This window comes from Sylvia atricapilla, chromosome 10, assembly GCF_009819655.1.
Source record: "Sylvia atricapilla isolate bSylAtr1 chromosome 10, bSylAtr1.pri, whole genome shotgun sequence".
Lineage (NCBI taxonomy): Eukaryota > Metazoa > Chordata > Aves > Passeriformes > Sylviidae > Sylvia > Sylvia atricapilla.
The window spans coordinates 15,251,096-15,264,798 of record NC_089149.1 but is presented as its reverse complement, the minus strand read 5'-3'; the positions used below and the strand labels follow the sequence as shown (position 1 = coordinate 15,264,798).

The window sequence follows — 13,703 nt, the reverse complement described above, 5'->3', positions numbered from 1 at the left end:
AGCAGCTGAAAAGGCTGACAACGAAATTGTGAGAGGGGCAAGCATTTGTACCTGCAAATCAGTCCATGGAAACCAAGTTTCCTTAACTCCCAATTATCCCACAGTTACACTTTTCCCAGCATCCAAACTAAGCAACTCTCAACCCTGCTATGCAGAGAGTTAACTCTTAGTGCCACTGCAGTTAACACCTCCCAAAAGGACAGCATTGCTATTGAGCCACGGCCAGGAAACATCAGAACAAGTATAGCTTTTTCAGCTGTGTATGATCATGTACTTCTAAAATGGAAAACAGTCTGTCAGAGTTTGCTTTGAATTTTTACAGTGTGTAACACTGTGTTACTAGAGCACAGTTACTCCCACTGCCTCTTTCTCTAGCTCGTACTGCATGGTTTGAGCCCACTCAGCTTTTACAGCCAGTACTTCCCTGGGCAGATTACTCAGGCAGTGCTGCCAAAACTTTACAAGCTGTTCTTGTGCTCCAGTACCAAGACTCACGAGATAACTCTCAATGGAAAGAAAATGGGCCTGACCATTTCCTTATGGAGTGAATATATTAAGGATGGCTCCGCTGGGAGACTGCAAGAAAAGCAGCTGTTCAGACTGGCCACCCCTGACTACAATTAATTAACAAGAAAAAGAAAAGAAAAGAAAAGAAAAAGAGACAGTCTGCTTAGCAACCAGTCTTTTGCTGTTAGACTCTGCTAAAACTAGAAAATCTTCCAAATTCTCCTAAAGCAAGTTTTATTTTCAAGAGTAGAAACAGCAGTTGTTAACTTGAAGCATCTGGGAATTACCAGCATGGCTTGGAGCTCCAGTGCCAAAGGAAGGTGTTGGTGCCATGAGCCATGTGCTGACACATCCCACATTCTCTGCGAGCTGGGGAGAGCTCCAGGGTGTGCTGGGCTGGACCTGGGCATGCCTTTGGGATTTTGGGATGGCAGGAGAGGGATGCAGACAGCAATGGCCTGGGAAACAAAACTAAGCATATCAGGATAGATGTGGCAGAGCAAGGAACAAGCAGGGAGAAGCAAATACAGGCTGGCACAACCCATGCAGTGGATACTGCTAGGAAGATGCATATTTTCCATACAAATTGCACACAGGCAGAACAAAGGATATTGTAATAATGATGCTCTGAAAGAAACACAGCCTGAATGGGGTTTGTAGTAAGACAGATGGAAAGAAAGGAAATGCTGCATCTTGGAGAGCAGCAAGATTAAGAGCCTGAATGCAATATCTAGAAAGGGGTCAGAATGGAAAATTACCATCCTTGTTACAGGGCTGAAGAACAGACATGCTGGCAATGACAGCCTTAGTGACTGAGACAGGAGGTGTCTGTCTCCTGAAATTATTTGAACACTTTTTGGTTTTGTGGTATCCTGTTTTTGAGCCAAAAATTTGACAGCCATGGGTAACAGAATAACCAGGAGTGGTCATTTGGGCACTATGTGGGCTGGAACAGACAAATAAGGGAAAAGCAGTCAGAGAAATACTCCTAGAAAACTCAAGGAAAGAAAAGAGGAAACAGGCACAGGTAGACTTGGGGAACCTAAAGCAGGTGAGGTCAGAGGAAGCTGCAATGAAGCCAGTGAAACAGAAAAAAATGGATGAGAAGGGGATGAATAATAGTGCAAGGTGAGTGACAAAGTGAATATTTGCACATGGAGAAGACGAAGATGCCTATGTACAAAGCCAAAATAACATTAACAGATAATCTCTGTAAGAGTTTCTACAAGAGGTGGCTGAAGAGGGGGAACAGGGGCAGCTTTATTTTTCTGGTTGTTTCTAGACCACTAGATCCCCTTCTTTCTGACTGTACAGAAACAAGAGAGTCTTGTGTTTACGAGAGAGCAATGTAGTTTTGGGCTGCCTCAGATAATCTGTTGAGCCTACACATTAAAAAATTACAATTACAGGTTTCCTTTACCTGCCATCTTTAAAATAATGCATTTAGTTGCAGAGCAGCATTCTGGCCCTTCTCTTACTGCTCAGCATCCTCACCTCTTACAAAATATACCATTCTTGTGGAGGCAGAAAACAGGAAAACTGCTTACAAGTGACAGGTCTACAAAGTTCAAAACTGCTTACAGTGACAGGTCTGTAAATTTCTTCCAGGCTGGTCTGCAGTAATGTTAATTTGGGAGCTCCTTCATTGCCTTCTGATGTAACTAAAGGAGCCACAGGAGGGCTGGATAGAAGAATAAGCTCCATGGATGAGAACAAGTTCCATGAGAATGAGAAAGGAGGATAAAAGACATACATGAGTTGTGTATAAGAGCCAGGCTAGGCATTCCTATGTCCTACATGACAAAAAAGCAGGGCAGAGATTGTCATTGGTCAAGCAGCCTTCCAAGGTGACATTTCCCCCAATACTTCTGTTTCAGCCAGAAGGCCAAAAAAACTGCAGCAGAACAACACACCCTGGAGATCAGACCTTGATGGGCTGGCTGTTCTCCAAAATCTGCCCCAAAAATTAGTAAGAATCTAAGATACAGCTCAGAAGCAAACTTGGTAAGTGGTTGTTCAGATAATCAGGAAGGTGAGCATGAGTTATGAAGCCCCAGCAGTAAATGAACAAGGTCCCCTCTGCTTTACTAGGGACAGAGGAATGTGAAGAAACCAGGACATTCAGTCTGTATTGGATAGCTCACACACCCTGCTTTCATTCCATGAAACCTGTTGACATGAAGACTTGCCAGCAGCGAGTCAGTGGAACAGCCAGAAACAGGATCTTCTCTAAAGATCACAGATAACATCAGCCAGGAGGAGAACTGCAAAAAAACCAACCCCACAACACCTTTCTAGGTCGCTGCTCCCTGTAATCCAAAACTTGAAGGAAGAAGCTGAACTGAGTGTCCCCTGAGGCCCCGGGGACAGCCTGAGCAGCCCGTGGCACAGGAGGTGTGCGGGGCAGCCCCACTGCTGGGGACAAAGGCTGCTCTGTCCCTGCCTGTGGAGTGTTCCCGGTGGGAACAACGGGGTCAGGGCAGGAACATTTCCTCATTTTGCTGCAAGGAGAGGCTGAGTGACCTGACTGAACAGTGGCTGTCCCAAGGCACCACAGAGGCTGGCCCCAAGTGCCCCAGAGGGAGGGGGAGCCTTCCCAGGAGGAGCAGGGCTGGCACTTGGGCAGCTTGGTTATTGTTGATCTTTCTGCTTTCACCAGAGTGGGAACATAAAACTGCAAGGAATATGCCGGTGCCTTCACTCTCTTAAACCACGGCCAAACTTTTTTGCTAACTCAGCCTCCAACTTACCAAGTGTAGGACAAGGGGCCTTGGGCCCATACTTGAGGGGGAAGACCTCTTGAGGGATTAACAGTGCTCTTTGAAGGGTCAAAAGAATCAGGAGGATTTTATTTTTCCACCACTGGGATCAATTGTCTTCGGAGAATTAGGAAAATTCTTTGCAGAGAAAAGCTGCTCCAAATCAGGATTTGGAGAGGAGAACAAATCCAAGAAATGTTCTGATATCAAAACCATGCTGAGAGGAACCTGAGACACTAGTATGGTATAAAATGAGAGACATTCACTTCCCTGTCTCCATGCAAACACTAAAGCCTGGAATAACCTCTGCAATTACCTCTAGACTACCCAGCATTCCTGCTCTCTCACATTCCTTCTGTATCCCTTTCTCTCCGTGTCGTGGGTTGAAGCAGTATCTCCCTGCCAGGACCTTGCATTTCTATAGAAAGGACAAGGACCTATGGGGGGAGAGGGCAGGTTTTGAAGTGACATGCAGTTCCGATCACTCAGAGAACAGAATGCGACTGTTGGTAAATACCCATATGAAAAGCTGAAGCTAGGTTGGAGATGCCCTCTGCCTCTCCTGTCGGGTGAGCAGCAAACACCGTGGCTGCCTGAGGAGAGCTCGGCTTAGGAGCTGGCTGCCCTCAGGGTGGCTGAGGCCGGCTGGGACTCTGAGAGCCCTGCCCCAGAGCAGGCCGGGCTGCAGGGGGACAGGGTGTCCGGGGCTCTGGAGCTGCAGTCCGGCAGGGTGTCCGGGACTCTGGATCCGCTGTCCCAGAGCAGGCTGGGCTGCAGTCCGGCAGGGTGTCCAGGGCTCTGGATCCCCTGTCCCACAGCAGGTTGGGCTGCAGGGGGACAGGGTGTGCAGGTTTGTGGAGCTGCAGTCTGGCAGGGTGTCCGGGGCTCTGGAGCTGCAGTCCGGCACAGTGTCCGGCTCTCTGGATCCCCTGTCCCACAGCAGGTTGGGCTGCAGGGGGACAGGGTGTCCGGGTCTCTGGAGCTGCTGTCCTAGAGCAGGCTGGGCTGCAGGTGGACAGGGTGTCCAGGGCTCTGGAGCTGCAGTCCGGCAGGGTGTCCAGGGCTCTGGAGCTGCAGTCCATCAGGGTGTCCAGGCTCTGGAGCTGCAGTCCAGCACAGTGTCCGGCTCTCTGGATCCCCTGTCCCACAGCAGGTTGGGCTGCAGGGGGACAGGGTGTCCGGCCGTGTGTCGGGGCTGCAGTGGGGATCGATGCCGGTCATGGCAGGACCATGCCCCAGCCGCCCAGGCTATGGCACCCCAGCCCGAGGGGAGAATGGGGTCCCTTCTCCACCACCTCCACCCAACGCTCACACCGTCAGTGCCAGGGGTGGAAGGATAAAGTATCCTTCAGCCTTCACTCCCCACCGGCACGGCTTTGGAACATTTGCAGCCGCTGCTGCAGAGAACACCTGGCACAGATTTAGACTCTAACCCTTCTCAGAGATGAGAGAAAAGGCCAAATTTGAGACATGTAAAGGGACAATAGGGAAATTTTAAAGTCAGTAAAGGATGAGTGACTTTTAAGTGGTGGTGATGACAAGTTGCCTTGGTTCTAGGCTGAAACATCTCCTATGGATTATGGTAACAGGAGAATCTTTTAAATCGTGGACAATATAAATTGGGGAGATGATTTGTGCATTTATGAAAAGGTATCTGTAATGAACTGAGTGAATATTTTTTGTGGCTCTGTAAGAAGTTGAAGAGAAAGAAATGAGAAGAAGCCTTTTTGCCAGTGAAGAAGTAAAAAGATTATCTCTGTTCCTTGAACTGAAAAAGATCCTTTGTTTTTTTTTTTTTTTGAAACAACTCATTTTTAAAAGGTACCACCCCAATTTGTTCATGACCCATAAGTAGTCATGGGAAAGGCTACATGATAGGAAAGTCCACAAATGCAGATTCTCTGGGCAGGCTGCTTTTGGTAAAAGTTACCAAACCACAGGAGGGACTTCTCTCTCAAAGACTGAATGAAAGACTGATTTATAAGTGGTACTGACCTAGAATTCTCCATTTTGTCTCTTTACATTGTTTGTAAAACATAAATAGTTTATAGTAGGAGAGGGCTGGTTTTTAGAAATTAATTTGTGTTAAGTTTTTTTTTTCTTTTCTTATTTTCTCCTCTTAGTGTATGCTAATAAAATCTATCTGTTTCTGCTTCTAAGTTGAGCCTGCTTTTGCCTTTTTCTCCCAAAGATCCTATCTCTCAGTTAACAAACAAATTAAGCAAACCTAAACCACGACACTCAGTAAATCTTTGTACTCCAATATCCACTTGGTTATTGCACTGTTATCCATCCCAGGTGTTTCTTGAACTGATACACTGTGATATGGATGTCCCCAAACCGAATTTTAAAATAAAGACATTGGCAGAGCAAAATGTAACAGCAAGATTCTGCAAAAGAGACTTGTCTTTGCACACCATCAAGCTCCCATTTCAAGCAGTGTTAACAGCAATTTATTACACTTCTGAACTAAAATCTTTGTAGAGGTGCAAATATTGCAGTGTTTCTAATGTTCCTCCTCCCTAAAACAGCACTGGAGAGTTAGGTACCAAACCAAGGATCCCTGAAAGACAAACAAGGAAAGGAGCTCCTGAGGACAGGCTGAATTCCTTCTTTGTCTCAAGAGAGGGCAGGTTTGAAAGGTTCCCACTTTACGCATGGATGGGGAAATCATTCCCCTTCACTTGCACATTTCCTTGGCTTCTTTGCACAGCCCCTGATTAGGTGCAGGTAAGAGCCCTCGGCAGGCAGAACCATGAGCACCCCGAGGGGTCAGAGCCTGCCTTGCCCCATGGGAGGATTTGAAGATCTCAGTGGCGCTGTGGTAAATGGCCCTCATGAGATAAAAGTGGCAGGCAGGAAGCCAAGAGCTTCTGAAACACAGCCCTTATCCCTACGGGACACAATGCCACTGCTACAGGGTAAAGAAGCCCTTTTAATGGGATACCAAAGAGTTTATCTTCAGGATAAAGAGACCACTTGTAAACACATCTTGTTGTCTTTAAGCAGTGGGGAGCATCAGACAGAGTTCTGGGAACCCACGGACACGCTGGATAAAATGCAGGCAGTCTTTGAGGTGATTTGGAACAGGTAACTTCAGGAGTTAAAACATTCTTGGATCATTTTTTCTCCAAAGGGAATACTATTTGTGGAGCCAAGCCCCTCTTCACACCCCAGTAATTTGGAACACATTTAATGCCGACAAAACCCAGACATTTTATTGAGTGCCCTAATACTCACAAGAGATCATTAACAGAAGCTGTTAGCCTTTACAATGTAACAGCTGGCAGGGCTGATGTAAGAACTCCAGAGCCATCAAGCCGTCTCAGTTATCTCCTTTGAATGACGTATTTAACTCTGTTTTACAGCCAGGGATGAAATTTGGGCAGCACCTCCCACTCCGCAAACACGTCTGTGTACATGTGGGGGCACAGCCATGCCCACAAAGAGGGGAAAGCCAGAGGCTGCCTCTCCTGTTCTGCTGTTCCAGCTTGGCTCCTGGAAGGAGGAGTTAGATGGCTTGAGAGACTGAGCTCATAACCCACTCACCCCCTAATGCACCTGCAGCACTGTCACACCAGAGTTTTGGGTTGGGATTAGAACTCTAACAGCTCCTGTTATTCTTACCCTCAAAACCAAGCTAAGCCTGGAGGGTTTTCATTTGTTCCTAACGAGTATCAGATTAATTGGGGTGTTTAGAGAAAGCATGGTCCAGCAAAAGAAAATATATTTTCTAGAAATGCTTCTTTGTGGATTGAACTCCTGATGGAGTGTATGCTACAGCCCCGTGGTAAGGGAGCTACCTGTCCTCATCTCCCATGGCTGAGAGCAAGCATTTGGATGGATAAGGACTCACTGCAGGTGTGAAAGCACATCCCAGTTCTCTCACCTTTCCAAAAAGCCCTGACATTCACTCACAAGAGAGCCTTTCCTCAGGGCTGAGTGAGCTACACTGGCTTCCATCACATCCTCTGCATCTTCAGCCTGCTGAGGGAGGATCCCTCGCTCAGGGAGTGCCCAAGTCCCAGTGCTAAGGAGAACATGAGGCTCAGAGCAGCCCCAGCTGTCCATGGTAGAAGGCAGAAATGTGGCTCTAGAAACCCCTGGGACCACTTGGCTACTGATCCTGATGTTTGATGAGACATAATTGCCATAGAGCCCTTGAATATACTGATTTGCTTTAAACCCATTGCAGAAAGCCCTCCGAAACAACCTTAAAAGTCTGCAGACCAGAGAACTCTAAAAACTAAATCCAGCAGGCAGTAAAAGTTGTTACAATTTTGACTCCATACTCTGAACACTCATATTTAAGCCCTACACAAAGTTATGCAAGCACTTGGGACCAAAACCGGGTCCAGTAAAGATTTATGTCCCCAGGGGAACATTATTTCTTGTCCTTGACAGCATTGAGCTTTACACTGTATCCTGCAAATAAATCATATCTGCTGCTTCTGCAGCACGGCTGTCAACCTTGGCTGCAGGAATACGTGGGACACAAAAGCAGGAATTAGGCCCTCCAGAAGGGAAAAAAATCCCAAACCAACTCAGTGGGAGCTGGCAGGTGTTTGTTAACTGGTTTCTGTTTGCTTTAGCAATGTACTCACATTAAGATACAAAAGTGGTAATAAATCTCTTCTCCCAGATTACACAAGAATGTTATATATTGCTTCCATATGATCAATAATTCTAGTCCTGTTTTCAGTCTGGAAATACATTGCGACCACAGATTTTGCCATCTATTCTGTTTTCTTTAAAGAAAAGGAATGGCAATATTTTGTGGCACTATTTTGAAATGTTTCTATCTTATGAAATTTGCCCTCAAATAGTACACAAGAGATTTCTATTAATTAGAAGGAAGATAAATGAAGTGAAAAAGGCTATGAAGGAGATTATTCATGTTTAACAAAATTAAGCTCAGTTGTTCTGATTTCATCTGTATTAACATTTCATGAGTTTGGGGGTTTGATTTGGTTTTGTGTTTTGGTTTGGTTTTTTCTTTAAAAAACCTCTAACAGTTCCTAAGTCTGTCTTATTTAAAATTGACTAGTCTGGAAGAACCACTGGGTGAGCACATGATCAGAGAGTTTAGCACCAGAGTAATGTTTTAGAGACTCAGTAAGATGGAGAGAGTACTACTACAGTGTCTGTTGCCCTGGGTACGTGGAAAATGCATTATTTGTGCTACTTGGAACATTTTTCTGGATTAATTACTTTGTTAAATCAGAAACATATATGTTGGAACCAATTAGCTTAATTGCAGCTTGTCAAGAAGCATGGGTTAGCTCAAACATCTGTAAGACACTATGATATTGTCACTTTAAAACACAAGGCAGCAGTGGGTACGTGTCTTAGATAAAATCCTGGCCTGCTGAAGCCAATGAACTGGGCCTCTCCTCAGGAATGAGACTTCACATACCAGATTCCAAACTTATCAGGCATAGAGGCATAAGAGATAAGGAAAAAATTGGGAGTTATTGCTGTTATTTTCCGAACACTTAGAGATTTGCTTTCACAAGAAAAAACGGTGCTGTTCACGGAGGGCTGCAAGGGCAGTGTTGAACTGTAATTTCATGTCTTGCAAAGCATGGACGTGCACAGGACACAGCAAACCCTCAGATTCTGGAGAACCTCAGATATTACCAAGCAAAGAGGTCTAAGCTTCCTCACCCAGGCCAGTTACTTACTTAGGAAAACTAGACAGCTTCTCATCACCATGCTCACTCCAAATCCAGGCAGGCAGGTTTTTATCCACCTAATCCCTCATGTCCTCTACTTCAGACTGCATGGAACCCATTTAATAAAGCTTGAAGCTGGACCTGTCCCATACATAACATTTATGGAGAACTGGAAGGACAGAATCACAATGTATTTGTAGTACAGATTTATCTCTTGCTGCATTTTCACCCAATGATATCGTGGATGCAATAAAATACAAGGATAGGGCCTTTATCTGGATGCAAACACGAAGTAAACTCTACCAAGTACAATCTAAACACAAAAGTCTCTTTTCCTGAGCATCAAGAAAGCATTTGAAAGAATGTCAAACAGATGCCCCGAGAAAATTACTTCCCCTGCCTCTTTTCTCATCCCAAACCCTTATTATTACTTTTTGATTGATTTTTCTTGGCTCTTACACACTCTCATGCTGATCTTCTTAGGTGGGCTCTATACAACCTTCCCAGCTTTCTTTTATCCCCCTCGTGTTCTTGCCAATAAATTATTCTAGTTTTATGAAAGGTTTCTTTTTTATTCCATAATAATTTTCTCTTGATCCAAAATGAACTAAAACTCAGTGGTTGGGTGTTTTGTTCTTTAATGCAACACTTGGTCTGCCAACTGCCTAAAAATGTATTTCAGCCTTCTCTGTTTATTTGAAAGCTGTTTCTTCCATGAAGGCTAAGAATAATGTGGTTACCATAGTTTCCTTATCCACAACCAATAAAATGCAACTTGGAATACAATAAAACAAAGCTGAGACTACTCACAGAATGTGACTGAATGAATGAACACTGAAATCTTCACCCCACATCACTCCTAGCACTATGGAAAATGCTCAGGACTTATCAATAGACGCCTTTTGGTGCAGCAAGGAAGATGAGGATAAGCCTGTCCAACTACCAGCTATTTGAGATATTTCCATTCCAACACTTCAGATGTCTGTTGTTGTGGAATTCCCATCTCACAGATTGAGTGTTTCACTGCAGAGATTTTGTACTTTCTGTAATCTCTTGTTCCGGGAAGCGATTGTGTAGGCAGTGCTTTGCTAAGGCTCGCTGCAACCAAGTGATGGATTAATTACCCCTAGGAACCAGTTGACAAAGTAAATAATGAACTGTTTGTTCTTACAGTTTTGTTGGCTCCTGAACAGGCAAGATTCTAGGGAGCAAGCCAAAAATAATCTCTTTTCTTTCACGTCTGCTGGCCAACAAAACCCCACATACGCTTCACAGATTATACAAATTACACCTGCTTTGGACACATCCATTTGCTTTCCTGATTACAAGTGGTTTTACTCTAATAAAATAAACTGTTAAGAAATGAAAGAAAAGCAGTTGTTCTCTGTAATAATGAATAAAGAAAGAAAAAACCACCATATGTATGATGGTGAGACCTGCTTGCAAGTTGGTTTTGTTTTTTTTTTTAATCTCATTTTAAAGGCTTCTAAAGATGAGGGGAGAGGGAAGGGAAGGGAAGGGAAGGGAAGGGAAGGGAAGGGAAGGGAAGGGAAGGGAAGGGAAGGGAAGGGAAGGGAAGGGAAGGGAAGGGAAGGGAAGGGAAGGGAAGGGAAGGGAAGGGAAGGGAAGGGAAGGGAAGGGAAGGGAAGGGAAGGGAAGGGAAGGGAAGGGAAGGGAAGGGAAGGGAAGGGAAGGGAAGGGAAGGGAAGGGCACAACTCAAGATTTTCTGGTGTTCTGCTCATGTTTTCTTGCCAGTGACAACAGCCCAAGACCACTGTTTAAATTAAAAAGCTCTGACCATGGTTTGATAACCCCTGGATGTATGCAATAGGGGAACAAAATAAAGCCACTCCCTTCCTTAGGCCAGGCACCCAGGGCTGTAGGTGGGGATTCTGAGCAGTGGGAGCAGGAGAACTGTTGCAAGAGAGTTTGCTGTTGTTTTTGAAGAAAAGCTGTTATCCTCACTGTGCAGGTTTCTCGAGCTTTTTCAGACCCCAGAAGCACCATCACTGAGTGCATCAAAGACACATAATGAGAGACATGTAGTTTCAGTTATAGCTTTGCAAAAGAAAACATTATGCTTCTTTCATCCCTGCCTTCTCATCTTGGGAAGGTTGTGTATACTTAGCAGAGCAGAGGAAACAAAGAAAGAAGGTGTAGGAGTTCAAGAGATCACTCATGGTGAATTCATGCTCCACTCTTTCAGTTCACCTCACAGAAAAAGCATTCTGTGTGTAGCAGGATGCCAGTCCTAATGCACAAGATACAAAATAGTACTTTTACAGGAAAAACATCCTAGATCTGTTAGAATGGTGTTCATTGCATTGCTTAAACCAAGTAGGACCTTTTCAAACTGCTGATGTCAACTTAATCAGGATCAGCACTATTAAAGAAAGTAGCTAAAAACAGTGACTAAAAAGACAGGTCTTTCACATCCCTAGAGTACTGGGGAACAGGAAGAAACAGTGAAGACCAAACCTGCATTAAACTTTGCACCCTTCTTACCTATAAATAAAGAAACAGCTGGACCACGGATTTTTTCAACATTTCCGTTATGCCTTCAGTGCAACCTCTCCAAGTCTGAACTTGTCCATTATTGTTTTTAACAGGTTCATTGTTAATGTTTTTAACAAGTTCATTAACGTTTTTAAAGTTCTTAATCGGAACCACCCAAGAGGAGAGTCACCTGCTCAGGCCCTGTGGCTCTGCATTGCCCTGATGGACAGCCCAGCCCCTGTCTATAGTGCCCACAGTAAATGACATTTAAAGCCCCCTCCACCATGCCATTATCAGCCTGGTGTGGTTAACCAGGACCACCAGCATGGTTCTTCATGCCGTGTGTGAGGTGGGCTGCGGCAGTGTGGAATGGACGGTGAGATGTCCTCCTGAAGGCATCTCTTCTCAAGAGGCTGCTCGGGTGGGCACACAAACATCACTTAATACACACACACACACCATGGCTAGCTCAGGGAAGGAAAGGCAGCATGGAACCCTGCACAGAGTTCCAGCAGAGTTTATTGCAGCCTCACGCTGAAGGAGTACAGGGATAGAAGACCCAATTCAGTGGAGTGTCCAGGGTTAAGTTTGGGGTCAGGGACCAGTGGTCTGAGGGCACAGGGGTGGTAGAAAGGCAGGGCAAAGGGCAATGACCTATAGGGAATATGGGGACAGACAATCAGCAATACCACAACCAATGGGGAAACAGGGAAAGGAGAAGCCTCTAGAACTGAACATATGTGGACAATAGAGGTGGGCCAGGCCAACAGGCCAATGGGAAAAGCAAAACTGAGGTAGATTAACATTGATGCCTTACTTAAGGGTTAGCCTTTATGTTTTCCAAATTCTGTGCTGCCCAGGGGTGCAGTTCTGAGCCTCAAATTCAGTGTCACTCAGCTCTTCACAGAGCAGACACACAAAACAAATCCTTTTGAAGACCAAGGACAACTTTCAAACCCCAAAGCACAAACAACAGTGGCTGAAGAGAGAAAACAAGGAAGTGACCTCACAACCTGAAGCTGTAATTGGACAATTAAACCTCAATATGCAAATGGACCAAAACTTATAAAAGTGTGAGATCTCATGACTGGTCGTACATTTTTTGTGACCATTTTGGGTACATCTTGGGTGCAGCCCTGGTCAGGCTCTTGTCCTGCCCAAGGTATATTCTGGAGGCCTTTCAATAAATCTGTACTTTATTCTCCAGCTCTGTCCAGTCTCTGTTCCAGGTCAGCCTTCCCAGAGCACCCCAAGCCATGAGACCTTCTGGAAGGCTTTGGGGAAGTTCTGAAGGTGTCCTGGCAGGCTCCTCCCAGCGAGGAGCAGCACGTACCTCGTTGATGGCCAGCTGCTCGCCGCCGCCGCCAGGGTGGCCGTAGCGGTGGTTGGAGCTGCGGAAATCCTCGTACAGATCCTCCTCGCTGCCCACATCGTCCGTCAGGGCTGTCTTGTCCAGCGCCCCGTCCGTGATCACTGCAACAGCAAAAGGCACAAATGAGCACAGAGCTCAGTAGCACTGAGCCAGCAGAGGAGCTCACTGGGGCAAGGGGCACTGCAATGCAGCATAAGGAGAGAAAGAAGACAAGGGAACTCCAGAGGAAATTTTGTGTCACTCTCCTGTGACACATTTCTGTTGGAATTCTGGAGGCTGAGAATTTCAGGCTTTCTGTGCTAAAAGGCACAGACCCTCAAGCAAGCACCACATTTGACCTGAGGCCGTGGAACAGGCTTCCAAAACTGAGTGATAGCACTGGGGATGTGGGTGTGCAGTTTGAATAGAAGTGTGTGATCTCACAGGGTGAAAACCTTAGAATTTAAGGTTTTAGTATATAGTAATATATGTGAAGCAATATGGAGGATTTAAGGCATTGTCTAAGTCCTTCTTTTTCACCTTCTTCTTCTTGGTTTCTGGTGGTTTTCTTCTAATTGGGTAAAAAAGGTCCACATTGCAGACCTTGGGTAGTCAATTATTGGGTAAAAAGTATAAATAATACAGGAGTCACCTCGTTATTGTGCTGAAAAGACCTTGGAAAGACTTAGCTCCATTTTCTACCTTGTTAGCTGGAGCTCACAACTTGTGAGACTGTGCTATAGATAAGAATTAATAAACACTGAGTCTGAACATGGAACTGTGACACCAGTGCATTAATCTCAGCTCTAACACGAAGAAAAGGAGATAAAAATCTCACACAATTCTACTGTCATGCATGCCTGGTTTTCAGAGAATTTTTCTCACTCATGTTTTATCCCCATAAATGATTGTGT

At 45.2% G+C, this 13,703-nt stretch overlaps 1 protein-coding gene across 2 annotated transcripts in view; it reads right to left on the bottom strand.

Moving 5' to 3' along the window:
* The window catches only part of ARHGEF4 (Rho guanine nucleotide exchange factor 4), a 124,220-nt gene that overhangs the window by 38,049 nt on the left and 72,468 nt on the right, over positions 1 to 13,703 (bottom strand). For both annotated transcript variants that reach the window (XM_066326040.1, XM_066326041.1), the window contains one exon: positions 12,772 to 12,911. In XM_066326040.1, coding sequence (XP_066182137.1) covers positions 12,772 to 12,911 — 140 coding nt within the window. The remainder of the gene's footprint in view (positions 1 to 12,771; positions 12,912 to 13,703) is intronic.